We start from the raw sequence: 18,888 nt of genomic DNA, 5'->3' as shown, positions 1-18,888 counted from the left end.
ATCAAGAACAAAAAAATGAAAGTTAAAACACTTTTACCCACGAAAAAATGCTTGTTTTATGAGTCTTATACAATTTATTTATATTGATTTACAAACCTCAACTTCATTGTTGTATTCATTTTCTTATGTTGTTCTGGAACTGGCGAGGGGGGGACATGTTGAACAGAGAATGAATGAATGGATTAGCAATTGATGGGAAACAAAGAGGGGGGAGGTTTGAATAAGCTCTGCTTCTTCCTATTCCTTTTGGACATGGGCAATTGTAATATGTGACGTATATCAGGGTAAGACATACTCGATGTACGTCCAAAGAAAATTAAGCCATTTGTCTTTAGGCCAAAAAAAAAGCCACTAAACAATTTGCGCTTCCAATTTTGCGGCTTCACTGTCACTGTTTAAAAAAAAAACCCATGAATAAATCATGCTTGCTCATGGCTGAATATACTGTAGCTTATTAGGCAAAAACATGCACATTTAAGCCATTTTTTTCACCTAAATTAAGCATTTAAGCAAATAAATGGTTGAATGAACAAAAATACAAACATAAGGCATTCAGACGATGCATTCAAAGACGTTGCGATGATACGTAGTATTCTACACTGGTCACTGGGTGTCAGTGCTGTTTCTGTAATGGCTTTTATTGCAGGTTTGGATTATCTCACAACAGGCCACGCCATGCCAAGCTAAAACTCAACTCGGAACCCCCTGACGTCGCTTCCTGTGCAGGTGCAGCTCCCCTGGCACTGGAACACATTTACAGCAACACACGAGAGCAAAAGTCTTAATGTTTTAAATTGCTTATTTTCTTTTATGTCTACTATATTGGGTAAGAGGAGTGTAAAGGTGACTATAAGGGTGTTATTTCATGTTCAGAGGGCTGTAATTATGCTAAAAATTGTATTTAAAAAAGGTCTTCTATGCTCTAACTTAGAAAATATTCCATTTATAAAAAAGGAACCATATCTCGTGGTCGGGTCTGAAACCAATTAACTGCAATAAACGAGGGATTACTGAAAAATATTGACTTAATGCTACAGTTTTACTGACAGTGTTGACCTGATTATTGATGGTATATTAGTATTAGCCTTTGCAAAGAGGCTCAAAAAGGCTGACAAATCGCATGTACCCACCTTTATGTCGTTCACAAAATAAAGTATTATGTTTAAATGTTTATTTGGTTTTAATACGGTTAAAATGTTCGCAGGCGGGAAACGTATTGGATGTGCTCAAATGTTTACCCAGTTTAAACTGTTTTCATATCTAACCACTCAGCACCCTCTAGTGGCTCCAGGCTAAATCACACAGCGTCTTTGTAAGTGACGTAATTGTTTTCAACTTTAAAGCGTTAATGTAGTTTCCATAACATCCATCGCCTACGCCGCTTATCCTTGCTAGGGTAGCGGGTATGCTGTACCCTATCCCAGCAAAATTTCTGGCTCCAGCACAGAGTATGGCTATATCGATTACCACGGAATTAATACAGCACTATCCGAATGTGTCCCACAAGAGGGTGGCCTTCTGGACTACGTCATGTGAACCGAGACCCTCCCAACTATGCTTTCTCTGGTACTAAAAATTGGTTTTATTTAAAAAAAAAAAAAAAAAATCGTTTTTCAAAGTTTGTGTTATCACTCACTGCAACCCCGCATACTTCCTGCTAGCAGTTAGCATGCTAGCTATTGTAACAGTTTGGCGCATGGACGACATGACATTAGGGCGATTGTTTTTACCGCAGTTTAAATGTGTTGCATAAATGGAGACAGCACGTTCACTGCAAAAGAGTACAAGTTTGTCGGTTTTTGTCTGGTCAGAGCGAGGTCTTACATCTCGGACGCTTAACAGTTACATTTTGGGATCTTCACCAAAATAGTACCTAGCTTGCTAGACGCTGGCTTTAGCGTAGGATGGATAGAAAACCAATGGAAAGATTCGGATGGGCTTGTCAGCACGTTTAATTGTGAAAAAAATTCAAAGTTTGATCGGTGCAAAAACTAAAATTAGTGCCATTGTGGTACAGAGTATTGCTAGCCATACCTAGTTGGACCTTTCAGACCGTGATCCTCTGCTGCCCTCCAGTGTTCAATTCGACAACTGTGCATAGCAAAAAGTGAGCTTTAAAACTGATTTATTTACAAGAGCCTATTTTTACAGTGCTGCAAGACACCCAAGATGTCAACGTAAAGACACAGCTGACTCCATGACTGACAAACATGTTTAATGTTGTCATCCCACCAACTTGGACATTTAGCGTTTGATTTAAAATACAAAAAATTTTAAACCCGCAATTAAAACTGCTTGGGCAACCCCCCGCCAAAAAAAATATCAGTTCAGTTTGTATTTACATACTGGTGATTTTAAAACACGATTTAACACCTGCGGCATCAGCATGAACATCAGGGGGTAAAAACATGTATAAAAAGGTAACGCCCACATTTCAAAAGACTAGTGACAGGAAATACAACTTAAAGTGAAAGATGTCATTCAAACTGCAGAGTTGCTGGGGGGTCGATGAGGGAAACTTCCTGGTGCCTGAAGACAGAAAAGGTCAAGTGTTGGTGGAACCACCTGTGACAATACAAATTGATGTCAGGGTGGACTCACTTTGCTGCCTTGTACTTCTCCCTGATGGACTGCTGAGCGTGCTGTGCTGCGTTCAGGTACATCTGGTGAAGATCCTCCACGCACGGCCTCAGCTCCTCCACAGTGTAGCCTGTCTTCTCCACCAAGGGTTTGGGCTGCAACACAAACCGGTCAGTCATCTTTTCCAGATCACGTTTAATGTCAGACTTGTTTCATAAAACATACCCATGATGCACCAGCCAGGGTGGCGTTGGCCAGGATGTAGGCGGCCGCGGCGGTCTGAGATGGAAGGTACTTTAAGAACGGATCAGAATCCACCAGGCTGAGCTCCCCCAGGTACTAAACACAGAAGTTAACATTTCACTGACATTTGTTCATATGTTTGCCTTTTAAGCTACATGAGAAGTCTTCCGAATTTGACTTGAGGCACACGAGTGTTAATTGGTTCCAGGCCCAAGTGTGATAATTGAACTTCTACAAAAGTAGGATTCCTTATTTAATATTTTTGTACTTTGAGCATTGAACGCCTGTGACCTACTGTAATAGTTCATTAGGGCCTTTAGAGAAAACATTCACCTTTGCCCTCTTACTACCCAATTAGTACACTCACCTTATTGGGACTCTAAGCCATTTTCCTGGGGTGCTGTAACATTACTGACACCTTGTGTCCAGTTTGAATTCTACATGTCCTAATGCATTTTCTGAATGGCTTATGTGTCATTTAGCCATTTTTATTCCTTAAAACACTTCATAGGCCTTAAATATGCATTGACCAATGGTCGTAGTCAGCCACAACACAGCAATGAATACATTTTGAAAAGAGTGATGAGTGAGGCCACGGAATTCTAAGAGTGGCGACTGCATTTAAAAAGGGGGGTGGGCTTGCTCACTTCCCAGGTAGCATGTGAGCATAGCAAAAGAATACTTGCACCTGTACCATAAAAAGTTTCAAAATTTTATATTTAAGACTAAGTTTATTGATCAAGCATCAACACAAAGTTAGTCTTTGTAATTGAGCCACGTGTGACTGGTCACAATGTGGTCGGTTGTTGCTCAAGACAACTTACCTGGCTGCCATTTTATATATTTGTGATGTGTCACGTAAATAGAATTGGCCTTTTGTCTACTTGGTGGGTTCAAATATATTTACCAATCTGTTCCATGAGCATAAAAGCCATAAATTTGATGCATTTTCTTTTTGGTAATATAGCAGAAAAGTCTGAGAAGTCATTTGGGAGGTGAAAGAACCATTAATCCAAGTATGGTGATGTGTTTACTACCATGACTCTGGATATTGATCAAATCTTGTTCATGTGATTCATTATGCACATTTTTAGTTTGGTCTGCTTGTGCCAAGTTTTTAAATTTGGTAAAAATCAGTATTAAAAAAGGTAATTTGAGGGCATGTCACAAATTCACATTTTAGCAAGTTCTGTTGAGAACGTTAGGTGCGTGCATTGAGGGCCGGGCCAGAGTCTCACCATGGCGAGGCTTCGGGCCTGCTCGCCGATGCTGTGATGCAGGAAGTACTGCGTGAGGAACTGGTTGATGGTGGGCGCCGCCAGGTCAAAGGAGAGCACCTTGAGCACCAGCTGTTCCATTCTCAGCACCTGCTTCTTGGTGTACGTGTCGTCTGTGATGTACACGAACTCCGACACTTCAGGCGGGTAGATCTCCTCGAACTTGCTGCATTTTAGCAAACAATGAAGCGTTAGATGAGTTTTATTTAAAAAAAAAAAAAAGGTTTGACTTACGAGGCCAGTAGCATGGCGGCAGTGCCCACCAGCTGGAGCTTGCCCCTCAGCACGGACATGGATGACAGGAAGCGGTCGATGTAGTTGACTGCCAGGTAGAGTGTCTCGTTCTGGAGCTTGTACTCCTCACCCACCTCCACCAGCCAGTCCACCAGGATGGCACGCATGCTGTTTGTGATGTCCGGCTGCTTCTTCATGTAGGCCGCCCTGGGCCGGCTCTTCACCTAGTCACGGAAGGAAGTCTTTACACACCCAGACAGGTGGCAATGCCGCTTAGGTCGAAGCCTCACCTCCATTTCCCTCAAGTAGGTGTGAATCTCATCAGCGTATTCCGGAACATCAGTTACATTGACAGGCTTGTCCTCACCCTCCATCAAAGACATGTCCATGGGAGAGTCTACACAAGCAAAAACCTTAGTTTGTGAAAGACAGGGGTGGGTTTCAGGAGACATACCAAAACTCATGTCCATGGACGCAGGAATATTGAGCGCGGCAAGGGGCTGCCGCAGACGCGTCACAGCATTGTCCACCTTCAGGGGCGAAGCTTCCTCCACCTCCTGGACTTTGGGGGCCTCCGCGCCCCGGTGCTTCTTGACACACGCGCCAACTGGCTCGTCCACATGGATTTGGAACGTGGGCTGCTTTGAGACTTTGCAGGAATCGTCATTTTTGCAAGAAAGTGGCTGTGAGGACTCCTGGAAGGGTCGCAATTGCACAACAGCACAATTAGTTGGTTTTGTGTTTTATCGCAATTTAATGCATTTGAGAGATCACGTGATCAAATCAATGAAACGCAACCTTGAATGTATACACATTTCGATGCAAAACACAAGATGTAAAGCGATTGTGTAAAAATGGCGGACACATCGGATGCGGCCGCCCAAGCAACAATTAGGCGCTTTTTAAAAAGTCACTGTCAGAAAGCCCATAAATAAAGACTTGTGCATAAAAGTCAACTTCATCACCGCGTTGCCTCAAAAAAAAAAAAAAAAAAAAAAAAAAAAAAAAAAAAGCCTACAGCACATCTAGCTTAGCATGCAAGCTAACTAGCGGTTTAGGGAACCGACCTGTTTGCCAGCACGCTGGTTCGGTGCTTTGCTTCTCTGGTTGCCTTGCAGGGATCCCAGCACGGTTCTGTGGGCCACCGGTTGCTTGGGCGGAATATTCTCCTGGTTCTCCGCCGCCCTGGGCTTTAGGGAGCCTCGTAGTCTTGACAGCATGTTCTCTTGGTTGTTGTGGAAGTCGTTAGTCGAGCCCGTTTGGCTCCGGTGAGAAGTAGACATGCTCGCTCTCAGTTAGCTAGTTAACTAGCAGTTTAGTGCAGCTCTCGTGGTTTAAAAAAAAAAAAAAAAAAAAAAACGAATCCGAGGAGACCAAACAGAGGCTAATGCTAGTTGCTACCTTGTCGTGGGAGAGATCGTTTAAGCGCAATTAAAGCAAGCAGTTGAGAGATCAACAGTACTTGCGGAAGTGCAATGCAAGGCAAAAAAAAAAGAAAAATCAAAAGTTGACGTTTAAGAAATCAACAGCTTAACATGCAAAACTAGGGCGCCATAATGTTTCAATTCCCACCAACCTGCAGACAAGGAGCCGGCCTCTATGCCTCCACAACCAAACACTCTTTCGTCTCTGCTGCCTTTCTCTCATTCAAGTAGCCCGCGAGGATTGAAACGGGCCAATCACAAACTGCCCGGCTGCTGGCGGAAGCACCTACGGAAGGCGAGCGAGGACAAACGACCGTGATTACAAATTCAAAACCGGTTTGAGACGTTTAATGCGTATGGAGAGAAGCACAATAAGAATTAAACAGTTGAATTCGTAAAACAATGACTGTTACTTGCTAGTTGACGTACACACTTTCTTTTAAATCTACAATGTTTCTACAAAAAGTCATACACATTTTTGTTCCTTTCCCTGAAAGCACAAATAAACAAGCGTGTTATGAGAAACAAATATGACCTAAAACATTAACACGACACAGGAACGAACCTGAGTATTACATAAATGGCGATTGCTTTAGCATCTTATCTTTCAAACTGTAACAAAAAATACAATAATTTTACATTTAGTAAAATTCGTATAATTAAATATTACCTGGATGTTATAATTCAATAAGTGCATTTATCACATTAATTTGCATGTTTCCTAAATGTTATATCACCTCTTTTATCTCAGTCATAATAATAAAGGTATTAATTTTTTTTGTTTGTTTAGTTGCAGTAAATACTGTTAGAACTGCAATGTGTATTAATATTATAATTTACGTAATTATAATTACTAGTTAATTTATTTTAATTAACAATACCTGCAATACGTACAGTTTATTTACAAAGACTGAACTGTAAAAAAAACAACCTTTAAATATTTATTTAACTGAAAGGAAAATTAAACAAGCATTTTATGAAGCATAAATATGAAATAAAATATGAATATAAGTTTAACAATTGGGAAATTGTTAAGGAATGGGCTATTGCTGCGCACGATGGCCATCTTGGCCACACGGTAGCATGTTGGCCAGTCAGGAGATCTCTGTTCAAATCTCCGTTGGGCATCTGTGTTTGGAGTTTGCATGTTCCTCCCACATCTAAAAACATGCATGTTAGGTTAATTTGCGACTCTAAATTGTCCATAGGTATGAATGTGAGTGTGAATGGTTGTTTGTCTATATGTGCCCTGCCATTCGCTGGCAACCAGTCCAGGGTGTACCCCGTCTGTCGCCCAAAGTCAGCTGAGATAGGCTCCAGCATACCCCCACGACCCTAATGAGGATAAGCTGCATAGAAGATTGATGGGCTATTGCTTCATCATCTTATCTTGCTTTTAATGTTTCCATTAATTGGCATTTTGTTGTATTTTCACTTATCTCATTCCAGCCACCTTCTTCCCCAAATAATACTAACGCATGTATTTATTTAATCTGATTTTTTAAAAAAGGTAAGAGTTATACAAAAAACAATCACCAACAACACAAATGCGTAGTAATAGTGGTTTATTAATCACCACACTTGTATGAAAATATTGAAATATGACATCATAGCTGAGCATGACATGATCTACAGTAACATCTATTAAAAACAATCTAATATAAATATACACACATCAAGTAGCTATGCCTCGTTGAAAAAGTCCAAGAGGGAATTCAAATCGTAATTGTCCAGGATCTCCAGGAGTGACGACACTTTGGTTTTCACATTCTGACCTTTGAACTTGAATTTATCGATGAACAGGTCGGTGATCATGCCTGCAGGGAGGATTACATAACATTTAAGACAGAGACCATGAAAATATGAAAGCTATGTTTACCATAAAGCCTCTCGAGGTGCGCCGGCTGCTTCTTGTATTCCTCCAGGAGACTGGCAGACTCATCCAGAATGTTGCGATACTCCGAGATAAGGAAGTCGGCATTGCCCTCGTGAACCTGCAGCTCCTACAAAAAAAAAAAAAAAAGCATCGCTGACATAATGGACATATAAATATATGATGTAGCACTTACTTTCAGCGCATCGATAAGCTGAACTTTTCTAGCCAGCACCAACTGGTACTCCAGTTTAGGATGGATCATCTTCAGGGTGTGGGTCACGGAGTCGTCATTGATATCTGCACAGCAACATCAGCAGTCTTTACGTCTAACAGCAGCTTCACTGAAGGTCCCGGAAGAGAAGCAGCTCACCGTAAGAAACATTTAGGTTGATTTTGCGTTTGGTGGCTTCCTTGGAGAGAACATCGCTCAGGATGGAGATGGTGGAGATGTTGTCCGACTTGAAGTGACCCTCCCCTTTGCTGGAAATCACAAGTTAAAAGACTGCAATGACGTTTATCCGTCAAGCCGTCGCCTAACATGCGTGTCTATGAACACGTGAGACAATGTCGAGTCTTCGATGCACCTACAAGACGCGTTTGGAGACTCGAGTGACAAAGCTCACCAGTAGGTGGCCTGCAGCTGCGTGCCCAGGAAGGTGTTATGGAAGTAGAAGGTGACGCTCTCTCCCGCCGGCGTCTTCTCAGGCACCTCCGGCAAGCAGAAGACCACCCAAGAGTGGATCTCTGCGAAACTGAACTGTCCCACCAGACTGAGCCTGTTCATGGGTCTGGGTCGTCCACACAGAAACGTCATTATTATAGTCACGCTATTATGTGTGTGCGGGGTGAAAGGTCACCTCTCCTGGTCGATGTTGTGTGCACGCTGGTGAAGAGAGAGAGGTTTGATCTGGTACTGGCGAACCTGACACGTCTTAGGCTGCAGTCTGTGGGTGACGTAAGCCTGCAAGGTGCCGTACTGTCCCTCGATGGACCTCACCTGGAACAAGCAAATACACATATTTACATGTGTACGCTGTATACACACTACCAGCCAAAAGCTTGGAGACACTTGCTTATTCAATTCAATGGGAATGTGTGTCTAAACGTATGACTGACCCTGAATACATGAGGGAAATCATATTCCTCAACTAGAGCAGCACGGGTAGTGACCGAAAGGACAAGATGGCGGGTACAAGTGGCCGAAATGAGTTTTCTCCGTAAGGTGGCTGGACACCCCCTTAGAGATAAGGTGAGAAGCACTGTCATTCGGGAGATACTCAGGAATAGAACCGCTGCTCCTTCGCACAGAGAGGAACCAGATAGGGTGGCTCGGGCATCTGGTCAGGATGCCTCTTGGACACCTTCCTGGGGAGGTGTTTCGGACACGGCCGACCGATAGAAGGCCTCGGTGAAGACCCAGGACACGTTGGAGAGACTATGTCTCTCAACTGGCCTGGGAGCACCTTAGGATCTGTCGGGAGGAGCTGGACAAAGTGGCCGGGGAGAGGGAAGTCTGGGCTTCACTGCTTAGGCTGCTGCCCCCGCGATGTGACCCGGATTAGTGGTAGAAGATGGATGGATGGAAGAATTCATTTGTGGGTAAAACAAAACAAAAAAAACAGGATGCAACTGTGCTTTTTATATATTTTGTAGAGCAACACATGTAGATGTGCTAAGAACTTTTATATATTTCAGGGAAAAAAAATGCATCTCAGATTTGTCATATAGGTAAAAAGTGTATTATTGGAATGAACTTTTTTTCCCCCGTTTCTACTTTCTTTTTTTAATTTTCGTAATATTTCAACTTTCTATTGACATACAGTAATCTTTGTAAATTTTCTTCTTGTAATATTATGATTTTATTCCCATATTTTGATTTATTTCCCCAAACTCACTTTCCAAAAATTACAAATAATTTTTTTTGTGTGTTTCTCATAAAATTCCGAATAAAAAAAAAAACAACATTTTTTTCTTTAAGTTTTCAAGTCTACGCTACTAAAATGACATTGTTTTCGTCATATTACAAGCTTATTCTCGTAAAAAATTGCGACTTTTCTTCTTGTTAGAATACAACTTTTTCCCCCCTCAACATTTTGACTTTATTCTCACAAAATTACAGCAGTTTTTTTTTTCATTTCTGCTGTTTTATTTTTTTTATTTGCCAACTATATTATTCCCTTAATATTATGACTTTATTCCCGTAATACTTTGGGCTTTATTTTCATAATATTAGCCTTTTCCATGACCTAATTTTCCATAAATTACAACTTTGTGTTTTGTTTGTTTCCTCATAATATTACAATTTTTAACAAACAAAGTCTTTTATTATTTCAACTTCATGCTACTAATTACGATGTTATTTTTCCTCATAAAATTAAGATATTTTTGTCATAAAATTGGATTACTTTTTTTCTTAATATTCTTGTAAAATGAATGCGGATTTTTTGAAAATGTAATTTTCTTGTTAAATTATATTTTTAAATATGCTGCGGGTCAATAAAAAAAACAAAAACAGCCGTGAGCTGCAAACGTCCCCCGGGTGGCACTTTTACACACAGACTATTCTGATGTTTACCTTCAGCTCCAGCCTGGTGGTGTTGGCCTGGCATCTGTATGTGGCCAGCAGGAAGTTGCCATTGGGCTGCTGGAGACATAATGAAGAAATCAAAGCAAACAAACAAGAACACTGTTTGATTTGAGCACAACTCTTTCTGCCCACCTCTGAATCGCACTCGCTAAAGCTGACCACTGAGGAGTTGTTGTCTACGTCCAGGAGGTCGATGGGGACGTCACTCTGCATGGGAAAAGAGCATTTTGAAGTTAAGCGAACTTGAGGTTGGTGTGTGTGTGTGTGTGTGTGTGTGTGTGTGTGTGTGTGTGTGTGTGTGTGTGTGTGTGTGTGTGTGTGTGTACCTGGAGCAGCAGGTTGTCGATGGCGGTCTGTACTTCCAGCGTGAGGCTGTAGCTGGCGTCGTCCTGGCAGAGGATGAACTTGTCGTTGATGCTGAAGGTGGGCACCACGCAGACGGCCGTCTTGGACAGCAAGGTCTGCTGGTGCTGCTCGCGGCCCTGCTGAACTTTCACCTGCAGCTGCTCCAGCTCCATCCTGCGGCAAGGTGGAGCAGCTACGATCGGACGTCTCGCACTGGGACCAACACTGCGAGAACTTTACTGGCGGTACCTGAGGGCTTCCAATTTAGACAGAGTCTCTTTGCTCATCCGGACCTCGTCTCCAGGACCCACTTCAGCCTTCTGGGGCTCTGTGGTCAGACCCATCACCCAGCCTAGAAGTCCAAAGGTAATTTATTAGTGACCTTTAACACACTTTATCATTTCTAAGGTAGAAGTGGGTTGTTTTCATGTGCGCTGTCGTGGGCAGGGGCGTTTATTGAGAACACACAAGCGGTGAGCCTTGGTGGCGGTCTGCGTTTTTGACAAAAATATGAAGTCCAATGTCGGACCTGCATAGGTGACAGTCAAGACCTCATCATATGACTCCTTCCCCACACAGCCTCCTTGGATGGAGGTCACGCTCTCAGACAAGGCCTAGAGGGAACAAGGAAAGGAAGGAAAGATGAAACTATTTGAGATTCATACAGGTCATGAACCCCTTACGTGCTCATAGCGTAGCGTGGGCTCGTTGGCGCCGTCAAATCCGTAAACGGCCACCGTCCCGTCATCACGGCCCACCAGAATGTCACTCACGCCATCGCCCACGATGTCGTAGGTGTCGATGCAGAGGATTCCTGTTGGAGATTATAGAGAGGAGGGACTAACTGGAAAGCAAATATGCCCTACTTTCAGGCCACTTCAATAGGTACACCTGCAAGAATCTGCCGCTGCAACGATAATACAGTAATCCCTCCTTTATCGTGGTTAATTGGTTCCATGAATTTGGATTCTTTTATTATTGGATTATTTTCATTGTTACTGTTTACCACCTTCTAAATACGGTTTTTAACATTACTAGAGCCCTCTGGACATGAAATAACACCCCTATAGTCACCTTTACACTCCAATTTCCCAATATAGTGGCTATAATAAGAGAAAAGAAGACATTCGGGGTTCAGGGTTAAGTTTTAGTGTGAGTTATGGCTGCAACAATAGACCATGTTAGGGATTATTGTGCCTGTTGTGAGATCATTCAAACCTGCAATAAAAGCCTGGTGCTTGTGTGTCTCACCAAACATTACAGTAACCTTACTGACACCAAGTGACCATTGTAGAATACTACATATCATCACAATGTCTTTGAATTGGTCTTTTGAATGCCTTATATTCATATTTTACTTCATTTAGACTTTTTTTTTTTTTTTTTTTTTTTTTTTTTTTAAATGGTAGAAAATGCAAAATTTAGGCAAAAAAAGCTAAATTTGCTTAAATATGCATTAAAAAAATAGGCCGTAGTCAACCACAAACGTGCATGATTATTTAAATAATAGATTTTTGAAAAACTGATCGAGTGAAGCCACAAAATTTGAAGAAGGGATTACTGTAGTGTTTTAGTTGATGCAGTGGCGTCAACAAACGTAAACATATCCTTGACTATTATCATCTTTGTAAAGGCAGGTTTCTTTTCTCTTTTCGTGCAAGCGTACCTAATTGCTGAATAAACAGCGTACCTCCTTTCTTACTGTCGCTGTCAATCTTCCATTTGGTGGCCGCTGCTGTCTCTCCGATCTGAACAAGTCCTATCCTCCCATCTGTAGTCCCGTAGAGGATGTCCTCTCCTGCAGAAGCACATCCATGTATCATTCTACAGGGCAAAATGGCCCAGATGACATAGGCCTATGCTCGGTATTGGCTTTCTTGCAGATATAACGATATTGTCCAGCATGTCACGCAAGCATGCAGCATGAAGGAAACACGCGTTGATATCATTATCGGCAGAAAAACCCATACTAATATGAACCAACATCTTATTTTTAACAGCTAATAATATATAACATCAGTCATAGGACACTTTAATGGTTTTGTCAAGTGCATGCAAGGAACAGTGGGAACCGCAAATTCAAAAAGGTGGTCCAAATTTTAAAAAATGACAAATTTTCTGAAAAAAATCAAATCCATCATCAAGCGTGATGTCAGCGTATCTCACAAGGCTTCATCTCAGTGTGCGTCTAAACCAGGGGTGTCTGAAATTTTTCCAACGAGGGCCACATAGTGAAAAATGAAAGGATGCAACTTTGCCACTTTGATATTTTGTAAAGTAACAGAGTAAGAAGTTATATCCTGTATATATTTCAAGAAAAAAAACTGCATCTCAGCTTTGCATTTAGGTGAAAAAGCCTACGTACTATTAATATCAATTTCGCTCTTTTTTCCCATTTTTTCCTGATGTTAGTTTCGAATTTTCCAAATATTTAAACTTTCTTCTTAAATACTTTTCATACATTTTCTTTTTGTAATATTAGAACTTTATTCCAATAATATTCCAACTTTTTCCCCAACCTAATTTTCCAAAAATGACAACTTTATTTTGTTTTGTTCCTCATATTACAACTTAAAAAAAGAAGTATTTTTTTCTTTAATATTGAACTTTATGCTACACTGTGTTCCAAATTATGATGGAAATGATATTTTTCTGTGATTTTGCTAAATAGTCAAAATATTTTACAGTCATCACCATTTTCAAGTCATCAACCTTTAGAGTACAATTTGTATTTCTTTTTGGTATTTTTTCCTAAATAAAAACTTAAAATGCACTGTTCCACGTTATTATGCACAACAGAGTTTCAAAGCATTTCACTGGTTAAAAACCAAAAATGCCATTTGTTGAATTTGCAGCACAAGGAGGTCATATTTACTGAAAGCAAAAGCAATTTGAATCAGTAACGTCAGTAACAGGCCAAGTTGCATGTCAACATAAAATGCCTTCTTTGATATAACCTTCACAATTCTTACATTGAACTTGTGAGTTTTTGGAGCGTTTCTGCTTGAATTTCTTTGAAGATGTCAGAATAGCGTCCCACAGCTGCTGTTTTGTTGTGATCTGCCTCCCACCCTCAGACTTTTTGCTTGACGATGCTCCATAGGTTCTCAATTGGGTTGAGGTCCGGGGAAAAAAGGGGGCCAAACCATGAGTTTCTCTCCTTTTATGTCCTTAACAGCCAATGACAGAGAGGTAGGTATTCTTTGCATCATGAGATGGTCCATTGTCATGCATACAGGTCATTTTGCTACAGAAGGTATGATCGGTTCTTCATATTGTACCATGGAAGAACGTGGTCATTCAGAAACTCTACGTACTTTGCTGAGGTCATTTTCACACCTTCAACGACCATAAAGGGCCTACAAGCTCTCTTCCAATGATTCCAATCTAAAACATGACTCAGCCACCTCCTTGCTAACTTCACAACCTTGTTGAGATGTGCTGGCCATACTCTGCTTCATCTATCCCGACCACCCAAGGTTGCACGGCCCTCATCAGTTAACAGGACTGTTTGAAAATGAATCTTCATGTATTTGCTGGCCCACTGCAACCGTTTCTGCTTATGAGTGTTGGTTTGGGTTGGCCAAATAGTAGGTTCATGCATAACTGCAAGCCTCTGGAGGATCCTACACCTTGATGTTCATGGGACTTCAGAGGCACAAGCAGCTTCAAATACCTGTTTGCTGCTTTGTAATGGCTTTTTAGCAGGCGCTCTCTTGATGCGATACATTTGTCTGGCAGAAACCTTTCTCATTATGCCTTCATCAGCACAATCCAGGCTGTCATGTGAATCAGCCACAAATTTCTTCACCGTACGAAAGTTTTTGTGAATTATTTAATGTTTTTTGCATGTCTTGTCCAAGGCATTGCAATATTTGACGCTTTTTTTTGTCAGCAGAGAGATCCTTTTTCTTTCCCATATTGCTTGAAATCTGTGGCATGCTCAATCATGTGGAGCCTCATTTTTAAGTACTTTTCTTTTAATTGGGCTCACCTGGCAAACTAACTAATGACGAGATTAATATCAGTAATCCAAAGAGCCCCAAGACACAATGCCATCCATGAATTTCATTGGAGAACAAAACATTTTATGTTTTTGATACTAAAATCCTCTTTACATAATAATTTGGAAGACCTTGTAAAATACCATTTTTTTCCTCATAATATTAAAAGTTTATTCTCGTAAAATTGCGACTCTTTTTTCTTTAGATTACAATTTTTGTCTTAATATTTAGACTTTATTCTTGTAAAATTACACCTTATTTTGCCATTTTTGATGTTGTTCTGGATTTTTTGTAAGTTTTCTTGTTAAATTATATTTCTAGAATGTGCACAGGCCAATAAAAAAAATAAAACATGCCTTAGGCCACAAATGACACCCCGGGCCACACTTTGGACACCTCTGGCCTAAGTGAAGAAATCCACACGCATTGTTGGCTCTTTGTTTGTTCTGTTTTTGTTGGTAACACCACCACACAAGTGAAAAGGGTGATGGTAAACATAGAACCAGAAATGGAACTTGCGACCTCTATGTGCTAGCTGCTCAGTAAAACATGGCTACGTACACATCAATAATAAAAGTGGAATATTTTCATTCCCCTCCTTTTCCCTTTCATAGTTCTTTATTGTACATCTTGCATTGTATTTGAACTATTTTGCTACCCATTTTGATTTTAAAAAAATATTTTCTTTTGTGGATGAGGAAAAAATATGCATTTTTCCCCCCAAATTCATTACACCAAAGTAATAATAAAAAATAAATAAAAGTAGAACTGAATGGACACCTGGGTACCATTTCTTGTGAGGGAAATGGTTTAAAATATAAACAAGTAGCCATGAAATGTACTGTATTGCCGACTTTTTAAAGGGGGACCAACTTGCCTCCATCTTTGTTGTAGCGTTCCAGCACAGACGGCGGTCCGGGGACTTCCACGTCGTAGGCCAGCTCAGATCCCTGAGGAAATCGAAACAATTAACTTGATTTAAAAAAACAAAACACTAACAAGCATCAGCTCTGTCTACCTGCAGGACCCTGAGAACCCGGTCTTGACATGCCAGAACCGGAATGGGGCGGGTGAGGGTCTCCGATGTCAAACAGGTGATGTCGTTGATCTTGTCTCCTGACAGGAAGTAGTCCTGGTCCTTGCAGTCACAGTAGTGGTTGTAGATGTAACTTGCACACACAAACAGGTCAGCGCCTGACACGTGCCTGCATGGGAGAGAACACACAGTACTTGTTCTTAGTGCTAACATTCTAGAACCCTCTCGATTACAACATTTCCTACATGGCGTTGATGCTCTCGGTGAGGTTGGCGTCAAAGGTGAGGAACTGTTTGCCTTTCTTGGTGAACCCTCGCACTTGAGAACCAGAGCAGACAAAGATCTTCTCCTGGGGAGTTCCCGCAGCTCCTCCGAGGTCCATTCGGGATATTTTCTGACCCGGAAGTGTTTTGAACACAGGCTACGACACAAGAATCACATGTGGTGATGCTCGCAGAAATATAACCAAACAACAAAATGACTCACCACCGCCTCTCCCTTCTTCATTCCAAAACATGTCAGGATGCCATCGTTGTCTGCTACAGCCACCTGCACCAAAAAGAACATAAACACACATAATGAGGTCACCTTTTCTCATATAAACACGTTATTATGACTTTGGATTAGCATTTATTTACCGTACCTTCTGAGTTTTCCCTATTGCTGGCAACAACCTCATCGTTTTCTGGGATGTCACACCAACCTGTAGGTGGCATTGTAATATAAGAAAAAACGATTCATTTGACGGAAAATGTGATGAAAATAACGTTTTTAAACACAAGCAAGAGAAATGGGTGGGTACCTGTATGTAATCAACTCGATTTAGATTAATCTCCATCTTTTTGGCGAAAGTTCTGACGTGGAGGAAAGCGTGATGCCAAATTACCCTGTTACCCAGCCACAAAAACAACAACCGGGAACATCCGTGAGTCGCGAATTGCTGCTAACATCATTAAAGTGCGAGAGAGATCAGGATTATCCACTCAAGCAGATTAGCTCGACATGCTAACGTTAGCTAGGGAGCTAGTTAGCACGCACGACGTGCTCGCATTCAAAGAAGAAAACGCTTGTTAAAAGTAGAATATATATATACGATTATTAGTTTAAAGCGAACCCCAGAAGAGCAAAATAACAAAACCGAGAATATTTCAGGGAGAGAACGGGATAAGCGAACGCTTTACGCCTAACCCGGTGCCATGGCAACATTTGCCACCTAGCAATAATCTGTTTTATCATTGGACGCATAGAGTAAATATTGACGCTGTCTCCTGATTGGATAGTTTGCCTTCGCGGTAGGAGACAAGACTCACTAATCTGTATTATATATCTGGATAGCTCATACGTCGCACGCCGCCTTGCAAGCCACTGAAGCCACAGAGACAAAAAAAAACACAGAGACGCCATCTTACTACTCACATCTCGACTACATTGGCACAGCGTACATAGTGTACAAAGCAGATGAAGAGGCTCGCAGAACATCTATATTTTACATTAAAAAGCGGGGAGATTCTCCCATTCCTTCAAGTATCGCAACCTTCGTCCCTTAAAAACGATTTGATACGTTATTCTCTATCTTTTGGCTATATTAAATGTACTTTTCCCCCTTCCAATTCTCATTGCCTTTGGGACAAAATTCTACTGTGCACCCTGGCTCAGCACTCCCCTATAGCAATGATAGTTTTACTCCTCTAGAAAGAGATTTTCATTTTTACTGCATATCCCATCCCTTTTTTCCACTAAAATCCATGGTCATGATCCTTTACTTTTTTTTTCCTTACTTTCATACAATTCACTATGCTCTCGTCTGTACAAAATATGAATCATAAAAGAGAGTGACTTTGGACAAGTTTTAAAATCATTGAACATTTTGCTGATTTTTTTGTTTTTATTTTTTGTTTGTGTTATGAAATATAAATAACCTCTTTTCTGATATAGAAATATATTTGAACAAAAACCACGGGAATAATATGCGATAACCATAATGTGTAATAACCATAAACACACACACACACACACACACACACACACACACACACACACAGAAAACAACAACACTGAAACAAAACCATATGCTTTGGGTAAGACAATACGTTGTTTGCAATCTCAAACATACCGGTATGCATGTTCAGTAATATTATTTTCCAGAACATATCATATGAATGAATCCTTTTATGTCAGTCATTCAGCAGCAAAAAAAAAAGGTTGTTTATCCAAATGAAGGGTCATGCCGGGTCAATTGTATGCAAACTGGCTTGCTAACTGCACTGTATACAAAGCCTGGTAAGCATCATGGAAGCATTGAGATTCTCCCATTCCTTCAAGTAACACAACCTTCGTCCCTTAAAGAAATACATATATCATGATAGAACAAAAAAGTACGTACATTTCCTCTTAGCTATTATAGAGCTATATAAACGTATCAATTCTGGACATACATTTAATCAGAGGAATTTTACACGATCGAAAATATCTGAGAGATCGACAGTGCAAAACCCTTAAATGATCAATCATAAATCTACATTTCAATCATACTTACACGTGAAATGTTCGTCCACAGCCTTTGAACTGGCGATATGTGCAGTTAATAGCTGCACATGCAGGCATCTTAAGGCAAAATATGTGTCCAATCCAAATTAATAAAAGAAGTTCACCACGAATGCAAAAGCTTGTACGAGAAGTGTTTCTTGCGAGTGGCAATATGGCGGCCGTGTGGCTTCACAAGTCATCGCCAATGAGCTATCCAGATATATAATACAGATCAGTGGTTATACTGCGAAGCGAGTTTATTGGGTTATCAAGGTGTTTTGAGTGGTGACCACTAGGTGGCAGTGTTGACGTGTTTTATGGCGACCTTTTTCCTTTGTGAATTTTTCTTTCCTTTTAGAATAAAGAAGTTTGTTGCCTCAGAGTACTTATTCTTCCAGCAAATATTGTAATATAAGAAGACTAACGGACTGAGTACTCATGCAAGGACTGCAAACACTGGCCGAGTTAATATTTGATATTGCATTTCATTCCTGATGCACGGCTCAAAAAGTTAGCAAATATAGTGTATTCTCTCGGCTGAAAATCTCTCTCTCTTATAAAGAATTTCATCAGGAAAGGCTAGCGGATCAGTGTGATCTCAAAGTAGCCACTCCCGTCGTAGTGCTGCCCGAATTATTCTTGCTCCCAAGTCCACCGGGTTCTCTGAATGGTGACAGCGTCTCTTAAACTGAAAGTCTGGACGTAACCTGGTCCCGACCAGGTTGTGAGTTTATCATAAGTTACCATGGTGATATA

The 18,888-nt window shown here is 40.9% G+C and overlaps 2 protein-coding genes and 1 long non-coding RNA gene across 6 annotated transcripts; 1 reads left to right on the top strand and 2 right to left on the bottom strand.

Moving 5' to 3' along the window:
* Window positions 1–1,197: 1,197 nt before the first annotated feature.
* LOC129190401 (uncharacterized) lies at window positions 1,198–5,225 on the top strand. Its single transcript, XR_008572994.1, has 3 exons — window positions 1,198–1,566; window positions 2,658–2,750; window positions 2,820–5,225. It is a non-coding gene; the product is annotated as an uncharacterized LOC129190401 (long non-coding RNA).
* ccna2 (cyclin A2) lies at window positions 1,981–5,979 on the bottom strand. 2 transcript variants are annotated; one of them, XM_054793076.1, is made up of 8 exons: window positions 5,402–5,979; window positions 4,865–5,029; window positions 4,625–4,747; window positions 4,335–4,558; window positions 4,062–4,266; window positions 2,806–2,919; window positions 2,602–2,735; window positions 1,981–2,529 (listed from the first exon to the last, which is right to left on the bottom strand). In XM_054793076.1, the coding sequence occupies exons 1-8, from the start codon at window positions 5,615–5,617 to the stop codon at window positions 2,478–2,480; spliced, it is 1,233 nt and encodes a 410-aa protein (XP_054649051.1). In that variant the 5' UTR covers window positions 5,618–5,979; the 3' UTR covers window positions 1,981–2,477. The 2 variants fall into 2 exon arrangements, with proteins under 2 accessions (XP_054649051.1, XP_054649050.1); XM_054793075.1 differs by having other exon boundaries at window positions 1,985–2,529; window positions 4,625–4,731; window positions 4,789–5,029; window positions 5,402–5,978.
* Window positions 5,980–7,286: 1,307 nt separating this feature from the next.
* Window positions 7,287–16,851, bottom strand: bbs7 (Bardet-Biedl syndrome 7). Of its 3 annotated transcripts, none has more exons than XM_054792783.1 (19): window positions 16,409–16,850; window positions 16,250–16,309; window positions 16,093–16,155; window positions 15,852–16,027; window positions 15,589–15,775; window positions 15,448–15,520; window positions 12,257–12,364; window positions 11,250–11,380; window positions 11,096–11,180; window positions 10,816–10,918; window positions 10,548–10,740; window positions 10,354–10,428; window positions 10,210–10,275; window positions 8,492–8,631; window positions 8,258–8,422; window positions 8,005–8,114; window positions 7,828–7,931; window positions 7,638–7,761; window positions 7,287–7,575 (listed from the first exon to the last, which is right to left on the bottom strand). In XM_054792783.1, exons 1-19 carry the CDS (start codon window positions 16,442–16,444, stop codon window positions 7,442–7,444), a joined length of 2,133 nt encoding a protein of 710 aa, XP_054648758.1. In that variant the 5' UTR covers window positions 16,445–16,850; the 3' UTR covers window positions 7,287–7,441. The 3 variants fall into 3 exon arrangements, with proteins under 3 accessions (XP_054648758.1, XP_054648756.1, XP_054648757.1); XM_054792782.1 differs by having other exon boundaries at window positions 7,288–7,575; window positions 10,210–10,278; window positions 16,409–16,849; XM_054792781.1 differs by having other exon boundaries at window positions 10,210–10,428; window positions 16,409–16,851.
* Between the last annotated feature and the right edge of the window lie 2,037 nt (window positions 16,852–18,888).

The sequence above is a fragment of the Dunckerocampus dactyliophorus genome, chromosome 11 (genome assembly GCF_027744805.1).
Source record: "Dunckerocampus dactyliophorus isolate RoL2022-P2 chromosome 11, RoL_Ddac_1.1, whole genome shotgun sequence".
Lineage (NCBI taxonomy): Eukaryota > Metazoa > Chordata > Actinopteri > Syngnathiformes > Syngnathidae > Dunckerocampus > Dunckerocampus dactyliophorus.
The sequence above is the reverse complement of the archived record's forward strand: the minus strand, read 5'-3'. Positions and strand labels throughout refer to the sequence as shown.